The sequence below is a fragment of the Aphelocoma coerulescens genome, chromosome 1A (genome assembly GCF_041296385.1).
Source record: "Aphelocoma coerulescens isolate FSJ_1873_10779 chromosome 1A, UR_Acoe_1.0, whole genome shotgun sequence".
Taxonomy (NCBI): Eukaryota; Metazoa; Chordata; class Aves; order Passeriformes; family Corvidae; genus Aphelocoma; species Aphelocoma coerulescens.
In genome coordinates, this window is record NC_091014.1 from 64,795,002 (window position 1) to 64,811,673 (window position 16,672).

The 16,672-nt window shown below is 53.0% G+C and overlaps 1 protein-coding gene across 1 annotated transcript; it reads right to left on the minus strand.

The window, feature by feature from the left end:
- Positions 1 to 1,926: 1,926 nt before the first annotated feature.
- On the minus strand, positions 1,927 to 5,221 carry BHLHE41 (basic helix-loop-helix family member e41). Its single transcript, XM_069003272.1, has 5 exons — positions 4,993 to 5,221; positions 4,672 to 4,735; positions 4,283 to 4,390; positions 3,950 to 4,061; positions 1,927 to 3,825 (listed from the first exon to the last, which is right to left on the minus strand). Exons 1-5 carry the CDS (start codon positions 5,052 to 5,054, stop codon positions 2,804 to 2,806), a joined length of 1,368 nt encoding a protein of 455 aa, XP_068859373.1. The 5' UTR covers positions 5,055 to 5,221; the 3' UTR covers positions 1,927 to 2,803.
- Between the last annotated feature and the right edge of the window lie 11,451 nt (positions 5,222 to 16,672).

Below are 16,672 nucleotides of genomic sequence, written 5' to 3' on the forward strand. Positions count from 1 at the left end.
ATCCCAGCCTAACTGGTGGCCTAGCAAGTGTTAAGCTGTTCAAGTATGCAGGTCAAAGTTACCGAGGGGAAGGGTTGAGCCCAGCTCACTTTCATTCCTGTGACAACACAGGGAGCAGAACCAGATCCAAAGACAGCTGGAGCCAGCCGCAGATTTTTTTCCCCATTTCCCTACTTAGTAATTGACTTCAGCAGGTAGAGTGGTGCACTGTAGCTTTTGGTCCATTATTTATGGAAAAAAACATGTCTATGTGTCCACTGGTATTTGTAAATAGCCTGCCTGTATCTCTAATAGGAATTAAATTTACTACAGCTTCCATGTGAAGACCTCTATTTCTTAACAATCCTACTCGAGTCATTTAAAAGGAGCGCTTATTTTTCATCCCATTTATAACTCCTCCTGTATTTTAAAGGATTGAGAGAATTAACACGAGTCTTAGGAGTTTTTTATTCCATTCCAACTTCGTTCCTTGTCCGTGTAGTCACCGGTATGGCAGAACCAGCAGAGGGAGCACGGAACGTTCCCTTCGTCTCTCTTACGTAAACACTGGCTACTGTCTGAGGGGTTCCTCTAATTTTATATCCCTGCAAGAATTTTTGCAAGGAAAGGTGATCTACAGCTCTGCTATTCAATCTGTGGAAGCCTTTAGGGTGCTTCATTTCCACACTATGATCTGCCTGCTTCCACCACTCTATTCCTCCTCTTGCTCTCCCCCCCACCACAAAATATTCAGTTGTCATAGAGTGTTTCCAAGCTGGGACACCCATCATTCATTCCTGCAGAGATTATGATACGTCATTAGATTGTCAGGCAAATCGTAAAGTTTGTTCCTTGTGAGTAAAGAGAGCACCAGGACTGCCAAGTGTTAATTTTAAAGATTAATATTTTGCAAAAAGAAGAGGGGAAAAAAGTCAGGAAGAAACCTGTGTGTTCCACACTTTGCTTTGTGAAATGTGCATATATTAAACCAGAGTTTGCCAAAGAGAGTTAAAGAAAACCCAGAAAATTCAAACCCAGATTAAAAATGTGAATTAAATCATCGTCAGCCACGCAATCATACAGTTTGAAGCTCAATGCACCAATTATTATGTATTATCATTGCATTTTTAATTAGTAGACAACCCCATTTTGTGTATTAAAGTTTTTATTCCTTAGTAAGAATTCTTTTAATCACAAAATAGTGTGGAAATATTTAGATAATAGAATTCATGGAGTGCTGGAAAATACTGAATATAAAGATTGATTTCTAATATATCACATACTAAACTGTTCTAAAACAGCTGGTTTCTTGCAGACAGGATTTATTTTTTTTTAATAATTTAAGACAGCATAAGCTTGTATCAAGCATAAGCATTGTAACAAAAGTGCAACTTTTTCAGCAAATCCTCCCAAAAGATATTTAACTCAAAATATCATTAACACATATTTTTCTCCCTACAAAAATAGCATGTCAGACATCATTAATTGGATGTATTAACAACTATTTACATACAGCCACTCTGTAGGCTAGTAAGATTTTTTTTGTAACGTTGTTTAAACACAGCGTTTGAGGCAAACAGTAGCAACAGCAGCAGCAGATGCACCAAACGGACTGACGGACCCCGGACACGCACACACTCCTCGCCAGGCTGTGGTGTCTCACCTCTTACATAACATTCAAGTGAGATTTCTCACAGTGCTACCTTGGCAACAAACTAAAAATATCTAGGCAAGGTCTTGGTTTAAGCCTTATTATAAAAGCTTTATCTGTGTGATTATCTGGCGTCTGGTTTGTCTCCAGAAAGGGAAATCGCAGTATTTGAGCATGGGATGAGGGAAGAACCCATATGGGAAACTTACCCAAACTGGTTTAATTGTTTCTGATTGCACAGCGAGGTGTTTACCTACGGCCTCCAGTTTGTGTCACTTGGAATTTTGGATAAAATGAGTTCAGGCTGACAAGCTGCTCTGTGTTTTCTTGGGGGAGAGAAGGGGGTTTCTTTTTGTAGTTCAGTGCAGTAACATTCATTTTATACAGCAAGGTTTGGGAAAAAAAATCTCTTGGGAACATACTGAATTAAATAACGATGGGGTGAGAACAAACGCACTTGCCACACCTGTATACCTTAGCCCAAAAAAATAATGAAATAAACACAACGTTATGTAATGGGTCTGACCCTCCTTCCCTTGCACACCCAAAACTCGCTGGAGCCAGTGGCATCCCCGGTGCTCAAGGCACTGCAGGTTTGGGCTCAGGGTGCATCCTCCATGCTCCGGTTCTCCATAAAGTGCTAGCACAGGTGCTGGGCTCTGCCCTTCCTCCCTCGCCTCGCTCCCCGCCCTCACCCTGAACCCATCCAGGTCTCCCGGACAACAAGTGCAAGTTCCCAAGTGGGACTTAGGGACACACTGTATAAACCCATTCCAGATAAGGTGCCACATTTAATTACTCTATAGAGAGAGGGAAAAAAAAAAAAAAAAGTATCCTTACTATGTTTTCTTCCTTCTTCTTGTTGTGTTTTGTTTGGGATTTTTTTGTTGTTGTTGTTTTCCTTATTTATGCATTTGTAAAGCCAAACATTAAAAAAATACTGAGTAGCAAATTTTATCCTCGACGGTCCTCTGCGGGAGCCGCTCCGGGACCTGCCGCCCCGGCAGCGGGGCTCCCCCGGGCTGGGTCCCGGCGCCCCGCGGCCGCGAGTTCCCGGCGATCAGCGGCCCCAGCGACCCCTGCCCTCCATAGGAAACCGGGGGCGCAAGTGGCGGCCCGACGGCCCCTCAGTCCGAGGGGAGGGCAGCGGCGGCGGGGAGCCCCCGGGGCGTCTCACGGGCCCTCGGCGCCGGGCTCCTCGGCAGCTGCGGGCTCGGGCTCCTCGCCTGGCTCGGCGGCGGCGGCGGCAGCGAAGGGGTGCGGGAGGTGGGGCGTCGGGGGCAGCCCGGCGGCGGCGGCGGCCGCCGCCTTCTCAGCGGGGCCGAGCACGGAGGAGAGGCAGGGGAAGGAGGCCGCCGCGGCGGCCGCGGCGGCGGCCGCCTGGGCCGGGATGCCCGGGTAGAGGAGCGGGATGGGAGCGGCGGGGTAGAGATACTTCTCCAGGCTGCCTTTATCCAGGAAGGGCTGCATGTAGGCGGCGGCGGCCGAGGGGGAGATGAAGTAGAAGGGCAGGCAGAAAGGGGCCGCCGCCGGCTGTCCGAAGGGGGCCCCGCCGCCGCCCGCCCCCAGAGCCATCAGGGACCCCAGCAGGGTGGCGTCGGGTCTGACCAGAGCGGCCGCCGCTGCCGCCGCCGCCGCCGCCTCGGCGCCCCGCGCCGCCAGCCCCGGCGGGCCGGGCATGGGGCTCCCGCCGCGGTCCAGCTTCAGCCGCTTGGGCGCGGGGGGCACCTCGTCCCCCGACGGCTCCTGCTTGATGGCCAGGGCGGGCAGCGCTCCGCCGGCCGCCGCCGCGGGGCCGCGCTCGGGGCGAGCCTCGCCCTCCCCGCCGTAGCCGCTGTCCGTGTCCGTGTCGGTCTCGGCGCTGAGCTCGGCGGCGTGAGTCCGCTGGATGACGGGCACGCAGTTAGCCTGGCCCTCCGGCTTGTGGCCCGGCGCGCAGGGGGGGGCGGGCGGGGAGGAAGAGGAGGAGGATCCCTTGCTGAGGGGGCCCGGCGGCGGGGAGAGGAGCTGAGGGCCGGGGAGGAACTGCGAGGAGATGGAGTGCAGGTGGCCGAGGAGCTGGGCGCATCGCTGCTCGCGGGGGGTCCAGCTCTCGAAGCGGGAGAGGTACTGCAGCACTTCCTTGGCGCACGTTTGAAAGCCCGAGTGGAAGGCGTCCAGGTCGGCCTGCACCGGAGACTTCATGGACCGCTCCCCTGCGGGGGAGACCGAGCGGGGACAACGTTTACCCGCGGCTGCGGCATGCGGTGCCTCGCTCCGGGCCTCCCCCCGCCCGCCCCCGGTGTACCCCAGCGGCGGTGCCCCCCGGGCCCCGCTTACCATTCTGCAAAGCAATAATCTTCTGGTGCTGCTGCTCTGTTAAGGCTGTTAGCGCTTTCAAGTGCTTCAAAGTCAGTTCCAGCACCACCGCTTTCTCCAGGTGTCCCAGCGTCTGCAAAGGCAAGGGTAGGGGGCGGCTTGGCTACCTCCCGGCACGTTTTGGCTACCGCCAAACGCCGCCTCCGTTAACTTCGGTGAGACCGGTCCCCGAGGCGTTAGGGCCAGGACGGCGGGAGGGCAGCAGGCAGGCAGCCCGGCGTCCCGGGGGCTGCGCAGCGGGCAGGCTGCCGGCGCCGGCATCTGCATGGACATACACGCTCCTGGGCACCTTACCGTCAGTTTCAGATGCTCGGGCAGTAAATCCTTCAGCTGGGCAATGCATTCGTTAATCCTGTCTCGCCTCTTCTTTTCTATCAGTCTATGTGGCAGTTTGTACGTTTCCTAATTAGCAAAACCCGGAAAAGCCAAGTGTTAGGCAGAGTCTCTCGGAACGCCGATCAAAACCAAAACAAATGTCATGCGGACCACATGCCGCGCAAATTATCGTCAAGACACCGCTCTCCCCGCCGTGTCAGCTCGCTCGTAAACCCACTTGCGATTCGGGGGGCAGGTTGTATGCGCAGCCCCCCGGGGATGCTCTTGGGAGCGAAGCTACGCTGCAAAATTTAGCGAACCCCAACCAAGCGATTAAGAGAGAAGAGAGCCCAGAAACTTATTCTTACCTTGCTCTCGTCCCTCTTCACGCCTCTTTTGGGTTTGCACATATACAGGGCAGGGTAGTCCAGCCTGGAGAAAAACACAAAGATCCAGCGTCGGCAAGTGGAGCGACAGCTCGCCTAGCACCTCCTCGAGTGGGCACTCGGACGCCGAGCGCTCTGCCCGAAGGGCCGGGCAAGGGCTCGCCCGGGTCCGCCCGCGGAGGGAGGCGGCGAGCCCCGCGCCCCGCCGGGAAGCCGGCGCCGCTCCCAGCGCTTTGCAGCACTTTCTCAAGAAGACGAAACGCCATAGAGATACGAGACGGAGATACTGCCCCGGCGCCTTACCCTATAAAATCCCTATGCTCCAGTAGCTGCCTCTCCGGCAAGCGGGAGATTCCTTCATCCATGTCTGGCAGCGGCTGATGTTTCGTCGCTGCTTTTGACTGAGCCTGCGGGATGCTGAGATCAGTCTCGGGAGATCCGCGAGCGACGCTGCGCACATGCAGCCTCCGTCCCCCCTCTCCCGTGCAGCGGCCAAAAGTGTGCGGCGGTTCGTCCCCCCCCCCCCCCAAGTGCCTCCGCCGCCGCTCCCCCCCTGCCCGCCTTCGCTGCGCTCCCCGCGCACACGCCCGCAGCTCCCGCCGCCGCCGCCGCGCCTGCCCGCGGGGCACGCGCGCCGCCAGCCAGCCCCGCACCCGGCTCACGTGCGGCGCGGGCGGGGGCGGGACCGGGGAGGGGACGGGGGGGGTCCCGCCGCCCGCCCGGGGCCGCCCTGCGAGACAGCGGCTTCCCCCCGTGTTACTGCTGCTGCCGCTGTCATCGTCAGCCTTACTGCCGTGATGACTGCCACTCTTACTGTGTTTTTATGATTTTTATGATTTTTCTAATTTTAATAATTTAAAAAATAATTTTACTTTTATTTTTGTAATTTTATATATTTTTATTTGTATCCGGGGAGAAGAACCGCCTGTGGAAAACGGGCCCATGGGAGGAAGGGGGGAATAATCCAGCCCCTCTCTTGGGGGGGGGCGGTTAGGGGGTCACGTTCGCCATACGTTTTCTATAGATTTCTATAGGATGCGTGGGCACGAACAGGCGCACACGCGTGTTACTGCGCGGAGCGCTCCCTGGCCCGGCGCCGCCGTGCCGCAGCTCTCGTCCCCCCGTGCTCCCGCCCGGCCGCCGCTGCTCCCGGCAGCTCTCCCTCCCGACCTTTGGACGGGAGCCGGATCTGCCTGCAACGCCAGACCTCGGCAGAAGCGCTCCTTTTATACAGACGGACTCACATATAGAGGCACATATATATATAAATATGTCTATCTGTAACATAAACACACCTGCTGTTGACGCTGCCCTCAGGCAGCTCGAATCCCCGCGGGGCGCAGGGGGTGACATTGGCAGAGGATTTGCACCGGTGCAGCGTGACCGGCCGCGGCAGCCCCGGGACGGGGCGGGGGGGGGAACCCCCTCCGCCCCCCCGCCCGCGTCCCTGCGCGCCGGGCGCGCCCGCGCAGCCCCCGCTCCCCGCCGGCGGCGGCGGCACCGACAGCCGCCTCCCTAATCCCGTCTCACACTGGTACGAGCACAGGGCCGGCAACGTGACCCGACCTGCTGCCACATCACTGCCGCCGGGCTGCACCGGGCGGCCCTGCCCCGCCGCCCCCCGCTAGCAGGCGGCGACATCGGGTGGCACCGGGCACCCCCGGCTCGGACTACCAGGGACCGTGCCCCTCCAACCCCGGGCCGCCCCGCGCCCCCCGCCCCTCTCCGGGCAGCCCGCCAGGACCCTGCTGCCCCCGGAAGGACGGGGTGCCGGTGCCCGAGGGAAGGCGATGCTCTTCTTTCCCGTGCCGCTTGCAAAGGCGCTGTCTGTGCGTGCGTGTGTGTCCCCGCGTGTGCGTGTCCCGGCGTGTTTGTCCCCGCGTGTCCCCGCGTGTGCGCCGTGCCTGCACGCCGGCGCAGCATGTGTGGCCCTGCAACGTGCGGGGTGTGCGGCGTGTGCGGGGAGCGCAGCGGCCCCGGCCCCACGTGCGGGGCGGGGGGAGCGGACACCCCCCGCACCACCACCCCCTCTCAGAGCCGGGCTGGCGGGTTTCTCTCCGGTATTCCCGGTGGGAACCGCAGGCGGGAAGTGTCAGCTGAGGCGATCCATAGCGATGTGTTTATCTCCGCTGCCAGCGCTGACCGCTTGCTTTTCATTTGGTTCAGTTTTGCTCCCTCCCTTCCTCGGGCTCCGGCTCCTGGAGGTGCGTGACCTCCAAACCCGGGCTCCCACAGAATCCGGCGGCTGGGGGAGGCGGGGAATTACCCCAATAAACACCAAACACGCCCCCGCCTGCCAAAACAGAGACGGGAACCTCACATCATTCCTGTCTAACGATGGTGCTGTACAGGTAATCTGGCCAGGGGGGTAACTCGTGATTTTTGTGTGCGGGGAGGCTGCCGAACCGCACTGCCCGTATGTAAAGTGCGAATGAGGTTTTAGGAGCAGCGAAGGCTCTGATGAGGTGTTTGAGGCTCCTGCTTGGCAAGCAGCAAGCGGCACTGCGGGCTTGTACAGCTCTCTCCCTGTTAACTTGATGGCATTTCCACACTGTCCGTGAAGCTAAACCGAGGACAGAAATAAATAACATCAATGTGTGCCACGTGCCCATAGGTTATAGGGGTGGGGAGGGTCAGAAGGAGAGGCTGGTGGACTGCCTGCTGGTGGGTGGGAGAATCTGCTGCTGGTGAGGAAAGCAAACTGTTACATATGTTCATGGAGTCATAGAATATTCTGAGTTGGAAGGGACCCACAAAAATCCTGGAGTCCAACTTCAGACTCTGCACAGGACAATCCTACCGAGTGCCTGAGAGTGTTGTCCAAATGCTTCTTGAGCTCTGTGAGGCTTGGGGCCACGGTTACTTCCCTGGGGAGCCTGTTCCAGTGCTCAACCACCCTCTGGGGGAAGAAACTTTCCCTAAATCCAACCTAAATCTCCCCTAGCACATTACCTGGGTAAGCCTGGACTACAGAGCAGCTCCCTCGGGAAGGGGGACCACAGACTGCAAGGGAAACTTGCTCATCAAGGACATACTGGTTGCCCCAAGTCAGTCATCCATGCTGGACATCTAAGGTAGAGCTGCAGGCTCTCTTGTTAGTCAGTGGAGAGAAACAAGCAGCTTCAGCATAAAATTCCTCTCCTCCTCACTGGACTGGTCCTTGAAAAAGCATCAAGAAAACAGCCCGAGTAAAAGAAGGAGCTTAAACCTAAAACAAAGCATAGGGAGACCTTTTGGGGGAGTGCTGACTCAAAGGGAGCTTGAACTCTGAAAGAAAAGACAGTTCCCTGCAGGTGATTCCTCCCATGGGCAGGAAACCAGGGCTTTGCATGGTTTCTGTGACTAACAGACAGGGTGGGGAGCAGGCAGGGTGAGCTTTTCTGGAGCAACCTCCTTGTGGAACACCTGGAGCATTTCTGGAGCATTTGTTTGCCAGCTTCATCCTCTCTGGAACAACCTGCAGATCTTCAAATTATGGAAAGAATGTCCGGGGTGAGACTCAGCTTCTAGGAGAAGTCCTAATTCTGGGATTCCTCTGGAACCAAGTGGGAACGGAAATTGAGAATTACCAAAGATGCAAAACATGAGCTGAGACAGCTGGAGGCTTTGTAATAGTTCAAGCAACATCTGGAAACTTCTAAGAGTTTTATAAGAGGTCACCTGCAGACAAGGATAAAAGACTTCAGTGTCCAGAGAGAGTGCAAAATTCTTCTGGAAGATTCCCAGTTTAAAGATGCAGGATGGATCAAAGAGGTGATCAGCAGTGTGAGTATCATGCAAAATAATGTTTTCCAGAAAATAAGAGGCACAGCAAAAGCTTTGGCCAATTTTTAAGCCAAGATGAACCACAGTGAAGAGTTAAGAAATTGAGACAATCAGTCAGAAAAGGAAATAAAAGGCTTGCAGGTCACTGCAGGAAAAAACAGCCTCCTGCTGCAGAAAAGAGTTGGCCAGTACACCGCCTACCACCAACATCCACCAGCATTTCCAGTCTCCAGGAGGAAGGAATCAGACTATTTGTCCCAGCTGAATCAGTGCAAAAGCCATGGTGTTTGAGGAAAATACATGTGGGAGATTTGTTCAGCTCTGTCCATAACCACAGCATGAGGGAATGGCTCTGAAATGGGAGGCCTCAGAGCCAATTTGATGGGGTCAGCTCTTATATCAGTGAGCACTTGCCTTCAGGAAAAGAGATTATATTATCTAGTCTGGCTGTATGACTAGACTCAACCATCAAATTAGAGAGAGCTGATCAGCTGTGTGCCACAAAGTGGGGAACAAAGAGAATTCAGCTGCAGGATCTGGATTATTTTGGTTGAATAACAAGGCATTCAACCAGGGGAAATTGGACATTGACCTATTAATGGATTTTTCAGTAAAGGGGTGGCCAGATTGAGACCTGGGAAAAAGGGAAATGCAAGCACATAAAAACCTGTCCTGGGTCAGAGAAAAGGTCCTGCAGTCCTGAAGTCCTGGAGGAGATGCTTTGGGAGGAGCAGACAAACATAGCATGCACATAATGCAAGCTCCCTAGGCTGGTGTCCCAGGTCCTGGTGGCCTACAGGGCAGAGACTTCCTGAGCCAGGAATGGTATCTCTGTGTTTAATGGGAAGCCAAAGATGCCCTGAGAGGCTGAGTGTGCCAAGTCCTTAAATCATGGGCTGCAGCAGAGCCTTGGGCCAGGAAGCTGGCAGCGGTAGGAAGGTGGTCAGTCCTGTCAGCGCAGCTCTGTGGCTCACATGGGGATGAGAAAAGAGAACTTCCACCTCAGAGAGTACCACACACACCCAACGTATGTAAAACGAGAGAGACAGGGGCCATGCAAAAACACAGCTGAGCTCAGAAGCAGAAATAAAATAACCTGAGTGTGGGAAGGTGGTGGGCCAAGACAAGACACAACGTGCAGCAAGCCCTTTGCATGGCTGCAAAATGGGGAAATGGGGGGGATCCAGCTGGGGGACAGAGTCAGGACCACGTTTTTGTGAAGGACTGGTGCAAAAACCTTACTGGGGGACACTGGTCACAGCCTGGTAGACTTTGGCCCATCTTAGGCCATGTGAAGTGGGTGATACCAGAGATGGGCCAGTCTCCCAAACCAGCCCATGGGCTAACAGTGGCTGAGCTAATCAGCTTGTAGTGGATAGTGATGACAGAAGAGTGTAGACACTTCCAAACCTGGGAAAGTCAGAAACAAGGCACTGGAGCAATAAGTGAGTCATGGTGATGTCCTGATAAATACCAGGAACTGCACCTTACCCCATCAGTTTGGAAATTCCCTTTAAAGGTGTGTTTCAAGTGAAGCAAATTGTTTGCAGGTAGCTGAGAACCTGTCCTGCCTTTGAGGACAGTAAAATATAAAGGTGGCTCCACTCTGAGGTCACTGCCAGCCCTGACTGATGGGGGAGTCTGAAGCCTGCCTGGAATCCTGGGACCTTCAGAGACTCTTCCCCAACAGGTCAGTGAGATCCTGTGTACGTGAAACAGAAAGGATCTCCATCTGTCTGCTGGATGCCTTCCAGGAACATCAACCAGGAACAAGTAAAACAATCTTCCCCCTAAGTTCCCCCTCTGAAGTCCCTGGAAAGAAGCTCTGTCTGAGCATGGAGGCCCTTTGGATGATGGGTTCAGTTTGCTCAGCCACAACAGATCTGAAAGCTGTATCTCAACAAGCAGAAAAGACAAAGAAAAGAAAGATGGGAACATTGCTTTCTCAGCAAAGCCTGACCTGGCAATTTAGTGATGGCTGGGGGCTTATGCAAAGCCCCAGCTGCACTGGAGAGGCTGGTGGAGAAGGTTGGGCACACCATGCCAACAGGAGGCCTTGGATGGCCTCAACCTTCCGAGAGGTCTGTTGTGCTTAGGCTATTTATGGGTGCACACCGAGACCTTTGAACAAGTGGTAGGTGCATTTACACATGGCCTGTGATAAGTTCAAGGCTGACAGTCTGTAACTGGTCCCAAAGGAAAGGGAGTTTTTCCAAGAGCAGGTAACTTCAGCCTGCTGCACAAGCTGGTGATGGGGAATTTCCACTGAAAAGAGCAAAAGCGAGACTGCCCGGAGCTGGCCCGTTCCCCAGAGTTGCAGGTCCACAGGACTCTGCTCCTGTTACAGAAGGTTTGTTTGTAGATGTGCTAACATTGCAAAACCTTGCTCGGGCACAATGACAGAGGGAGAGCATTTCAGTGGCCAGCAGAATGAGACTTAGCAGTTTCCACCTGTGCAATTCTTGCCAGTGGCTAAATTTACTGAGGAGCTCTGCTGGTATTTGCACAGGAGGAACTGTAATAGGGGTAGGCCATGAATCCCTGCACTAGCTCACTCTGTGGGCCTAAGATTCCCCAATGCAATTTGCCCAGGTCTTTAGAAAGCTGGCAATTTTGCAACTGCACAGTTAACTACACCTCTGGGCATAAGTGGAGTAGCAGGGACACCTAATGCAGGCAGAACCTTTGGGATGCAGTGCAACAGTGTTGTGAAGAGTTGATTCTTCAGGAGGATGAATGCAGGGAGGGAGATGCTCGTTTCCCCTCGAACCACTTGTAGATGTGCAAATACTTCCAGTTCACTTGGGAGAACCAAGGAAGGGAAGTGCCAGAGAAGGAATGTGGGCTCCTGAAGGTTCATCACAGAAAGAATCCCAGTAGGATACAGCTAGAAAATGAGCTGGGAAACTCCACTGTCCTAGAGCACGATATACATACATTTGGAGCACAATGGAGTGTGAGCTACCAAGGGAAAAGCATTCTGGTCATGGTGGAAAAGTCTGGAGTGAAAGGTCAAGTATGGCATAAAATTTCTAGTGCACGGAAACAACCTGTAGAGCACTTTGTTAGGTGATGTCTGGAGCAGGATGTTCTGAGATTATTACTTTAAAGCTGACAAACATTTTAAACCACACAGTGTTTCTGTACATTTCTGACAAGCCTTAGCTAAGCTAAGGGGAAAAGTCCTACACTGGTTAAGAGTCAGGAAGGTTGTAGAAAATGCATGCAGGAGATGAATGCCCCTATTGCAAATAACATTCCCACAGAAACACAGAGACACCCCATGAAACAGTATCTGACAGACTCATTCAGTTAATGGGCTGCATTGCCTGGTGTCCTTGGGTTTCTGTCTGAAGCAGCTTCTGGGAGCTGCAGACTATTTCACAAAATGCCCTAGAGCTTGTCTGTTAGGACACCAGTGCCAGATGTCCAAGTGAAAGAGGTCCTCTCCCTCCAAGTCCTAGGAGGTATGGGAGGATTGCACAAAGCTCGAGGGAGAAACACTGAATCCAGAACATTTCAGCAGATCTGTGAGGTGGTTGGGATCCCTAAAACAGCTCCATGTGACCACAGCCTGAAGGGTTGGTGGGATGGTTTTTTTTTGCAGACTCTTCCAGTCAAGTGGCTTGCTCCTCAGAACTGCCTCAAGTGATAACACCCAGCATATTCCAGTCCTTTGGGAAGCCCCAGGAGAAGCAAAACACTTCCTCACCATTTTGATGAAAACCTAAGGATTTTTGTATGCCTTTTTATGGACTTCTGGGAGAAGAAGAAAGAGTTTTGGGTCATGCATAGAAGCACGTGTTCGTTTTTTTTTTTTTTTATTTTAATTAAATGGAAGTTTGGGATATTTTACAGTGTTAGTAAAAACAGTGTGAGAGTCTTTAAAAGGATAAACCTAGAGCAACACTGTTGGACTGGCTGTATAAGGCCATATGGTACTGACCTGGATATTTATGGTGGTTACACACTACCGTGGGGTCCCAGGCTGTCACAATGCCCATCAGAAAATGCAATAGGAAAAAAACACTCTGGGCAAACAAAACGTCAGGGTTTCACTCTTCCTCTGTTCTTCCCTCACTGCAAATGTAGCTGTGGAAAGCTGAGGCTGGAGAAGTTGAAGCACAGATCCCCTTCTCCCTGCTAGCCCCAGAGGAGCAGAGATTTTCAGGAATGCTGAATGCACCTTGAGAGCACTCTGGGAGTAGCTGTCTGGAAGGGAATCAAGGAGCAGAAAACTACGAGAAAGGGGAGTGCAAATGTTTTGGATTAGCGATAGGAAAATACCTTCTTGAAGCACACTGTGTAATTACAGTAAGTAAGAATGTGTCATTCATCACTTCTTAAATTATTTTCCCTCATTCCCAGCATGGTGGGTTTATTAGAGCCTTGTCATTTTGAGCTCCTTCAGAATAAAGGAGGAGTCTGAGAGGCCAGGTGTGGGAGGGAGGCCAAGTCCTTCTAAATCCAAGTGTGCAAGACAGGCAGAACAGTCTCCCTCCTCTATGAAACAGAAACCACCCCATTCCAGACACTTGGCTGCAGACAGGTGAGTGCTAAGAAGATGTGAGAGAAGCCAGAGGAGAAGCCTAGTGTGTGTTTTTGGGTACAGATGCTACTTGGAGCAGGCTGGCTCTGAGCAAAGAGCCAAATTCCTGTTGTTTGAGTCCTCTTGGGTTCCAGTTGGGAAGGGCTGAGCTTTTTAGCTAGAAGGACAGGACAAGAAATTGGGGGATCTGTTGGTGCCTGTCTGCTTCAGCCACCACCCCAGATCTACTTGGAATGTGCAAGCAAGGAGAAGTCCTCTGCATTGTATAAACAGCACCGGATTGGAAAACCAAAGTATTCCATAGGCATAGGCACCAAGTGCAGTCCAGCCCCAGACCACAAACACGACAGCACGGAGCTCAGCACAGACACTCAGGAGAAGGGACAGGCATGTGTTATGATCACTCAAACCCACCATCCCAGAGGGAAGGATAAGTCAGCCCTTAGACCCATCCTAGTTTGTCAGGACGTATCCAGGATACCTCTGGACCTTGTACCAGCTGGGAAATACCCCCTCAAACATTGTGCCTGAATTCCCTGCTCTCTCCAGCGTGCCCTTTGCTCCCAGACCAGATGGCAGCATGGTGCCCTGTGCTGGCAGTGCTCCCTGGGGTGCGCAGTACCACAGGGAGCTACCCCATGGTGTGTGGGGCTCTGGAGCTCTTGCAGATCCTGCCTGCAGGGTCACTTGCCGCAGTTTTCACCTCCCCGATGTTTTACCAGGCTGCTGCAGCCGGGGCGGGAGCATCGCCTGCGTGCGAGCAGCAGTGGTGGCAGGCTTGGCAAACCTCCCTTCTTCACAGGGAGACTCTCCTCCCCTCGATGAGCAGGTTTCCAGACAGCTGCCTTTTATGAGGACGGATTTCAGGAAGGCTCTAAACCCCAGCCTCGTTTAACTCGTCTCCCAGTGCTGTGCTCTGTGTCCTGCTGGGGAGGCATCGCATGACCCCTTCCAGCTGCCGGCAGCCAGGCTTTCAACGTGGCAAGGGGCCGGGCTGTGTCTGGGCAAATGTTTTCTTTGTGCGGTCAGAAAGCAGGGCTGGGCAGAGGCGCCGTGCCCGAGGCACATCCTGACAATGAACCCCTGCCCACCCAGGCCACGCTGGGTCCCGATCTCCCACGTTGATGGCAGGGACAGCGAGGGTGGCAGTGACCCTGGGTCTTCCCCAGGAGCAGGGCTTTTATCTCAGGAGCAGCAGGGACACTCACCCTGGTGGGGAGGGGCGCAGGGTGCTGGAAAAAGATCCCGGGGTGCACCACAGGATGGGACAGTGCCCCACACACAGCCCACCTGTGGGGTGTGCTGGCACCCACTGCTGCCACGGCTTGGCTTTAGTGTTGGCTCCCAGGCAGAAGGTGGTGTGCAGCCTGTGTACCCCAGCAGGATCACCAGGGACCCCTGTCCACAGCCAGGCATTGCTGAGGTTGCTGTTCCATCATCCCCACACACACATGTGCACACACCCCACAGCTGTGAGGGTCCAAATCATCTTTTCATAAAAATGCTTTGCATCCCGGACCCCAAGCACAAACCTGCCATGCCTGCTGGTGGCCTTGGCAAAGAGAAAGGCATTCACCAAACCCAAGGCTCCAACATGTGCACGTTAAAGCTCATGAATTTATGTCCAAGTTGGAAGAGGTCTGTGGTATGAAAAGGTCAGTGTTCTGTTTCATTGCCCTTTGCTTCCTTTGCTGTCCTAACAAGGTGTGAGGAGGAAGCCATAGGCTGGAGGGGTGCAGGACTCATGGAAGTGAGCAGGTGAGGCATGACATCCAAGCCAGGCAAAGCAGTGGGTGATGCTCACCCCACCCTCCCACTCAGAGCAGGGCAGGAAGCAGGTCCCCAAGAATCTGCTCCGCTGCGAGGAGAAGAAGCCATGCAGCCGTTTCAGTACTTTCTTTGAACTTCACTCTGTGACTTTCCTAAAACAGCCGTGGCCAAAGTTCTGCCCATGGATCTCAGCACATGGTCCAGGCCTTTGCAAGGAGGTCTCACTTGTGGGATTTCCTGTGTAGTACAAACCACTCTTTAAAACCCCCAGTGTGTGAAGTCTTTAGCAAGGCAATAAGATCTTGACCAGCTCAGTTTTTTCCTGAAGATCAGAGGCACTGCGAGGTACAAATACCTGCACCTGCCCTGGGAGCTGAGCTGAGATGTGGGAGCTCAGCTGGGCAGAGTCAGGCAAGCAGGACCACTACCACATTCCTATTCATACCCATCCACGGCAAGGAGATTGGAACTAGATGATTTTTAAGGTCTCTTCCAAACCAGGCCATTCTATGATTCCATGATTCCTCAGCCCCACAAACCTGAGGGGGACAAGAAAACTTAGGGTTTTTTATTAGCTTCCCATTTTGCACATTAGCATTATCATTCCTGTTATATTTTTCATTTTAAACACCTTTTTTTTGGTGTAGCCAAAACCATTTAGAGGAGTTTCTTGAGGCTCTGCAGAAGGAGGTGAGCAGCTGAGTGCTGCCAAGTGCCTGCAGCAGGACAGTGTGTCTCCTTTACGTCTCCATCTTCTGTGAGGCCAGTCCATCCACACCCAGGAGCACTACCCTCAACAGCTGGGTTTTTTAGTTTCCTTTCTGGGGTTTTCCACTGCAAGAGTCCCCTTAAAGCACTTGGATGCAGTTCAGAATGGCAAAATCCACCCTGGCAGTTTGAGATCCCCACTGGCACCAGCAACAGATGCCAGAAGCAGGCAAAGTTCAGATCTGTATCTTCATGTCTGGAGAATTCAGGCCAGATGAGACAAGAAGCAGAGACTTTCTCTGTAGAGGGAGGAAAAAGACCCCAAGATGCCACACTGATATCAATCACCTTGCTTTTGCCCCTGTCTGGCAGCTGGAACCCTGGCAACAGGAGAGCTGGAGGCGGTTTCCAGTCTGGCCTGTGTGCAACATGGTGCCGTAGGGACCTATAATCAAAGTTTTGATTATTAGCGTAACATTGGTCATAAAGAGGAAATAGAATGAAATAAAATGGAAGTGCAGCTATCAGTTTCCCTTGAGTTTAGCTTGATCTATTTTAATTTAAATGGAAAACGCCACATAACTTATCTATAACACTCTAAAGCCCTAGTCAGTAACATATTGCCAGCGCTAGATAGTGGCATGTTTTAGCAGCAATATGATGGACATAAAGCTCTTTAATACACACAGAAAACCAGACCTCAAATGCTCTGCAAGGAAAATCATTTGGGCCTTGTCAAGAAAATAGGGAGCTTGGGGCAGGAAGAAATGCACAGTGGCTGGCACGGAGTGTCATCATGTACCTTGGCATCTTTTTATCTGTTTCCAAAAGTTCTGAACAGCAAGAATAGAAAACATCCATCGCAAAGGTGCTGTGAGGCAACTTTGTGCACGTGAAGTGTTTTGAAAGCCCTGGGAGCCTTGCCCAGCTGTCGTAGCATGACCTCGAGCAGGGGGTCATTGCAATGAGCTCCCAATGTCCCTTCAGCAAAGCGGCCAGAGGAGCTTCACTCCAGGGCAATTTGCGCCGCAGGTCCTGAGGGCAAAAGCTCTTGGCTTGATGGGCTCCTCCAGGATTGTTTTTAGGTTCATGAGAGATTGTAAGTGGAATAAAGTTCCTCTTCCCCTCAAAGAAGGCTTTGGAGAGGTGTGTGGGGCTTTTCTTCTGGAAATGCCTTCTTATGTGGAGCCA

What these genes read in the sequence shown, in the direction of transcription:
- BHLHE41 (XM_069003272.1), bottom strand. Translation starts at nt 5,054, where the DNA reads ATGGATGAAGGAATCTCCCGCTTGCCGGAGAGGCAGCTACTGGAGCAT. An exon ending in GAGCATAGGGATTTTATAGG is followed by an intron (nt 4,736 to 4,992) that starts GTAAGGCGCCGG and finishes GTTTTTCTCCAG; the next exon opens with GCTGGACTACCCTGCCCTGT. An exon ending in GATTATTGCTTTGCAGAATG is followed by an intron (nt 3,826 to 3,949) that starts GTAAGCGGGGCC and finishes TCTCCCCCGCAG; the next exon opens with GGGAGCGGTCCATGAAGTCT.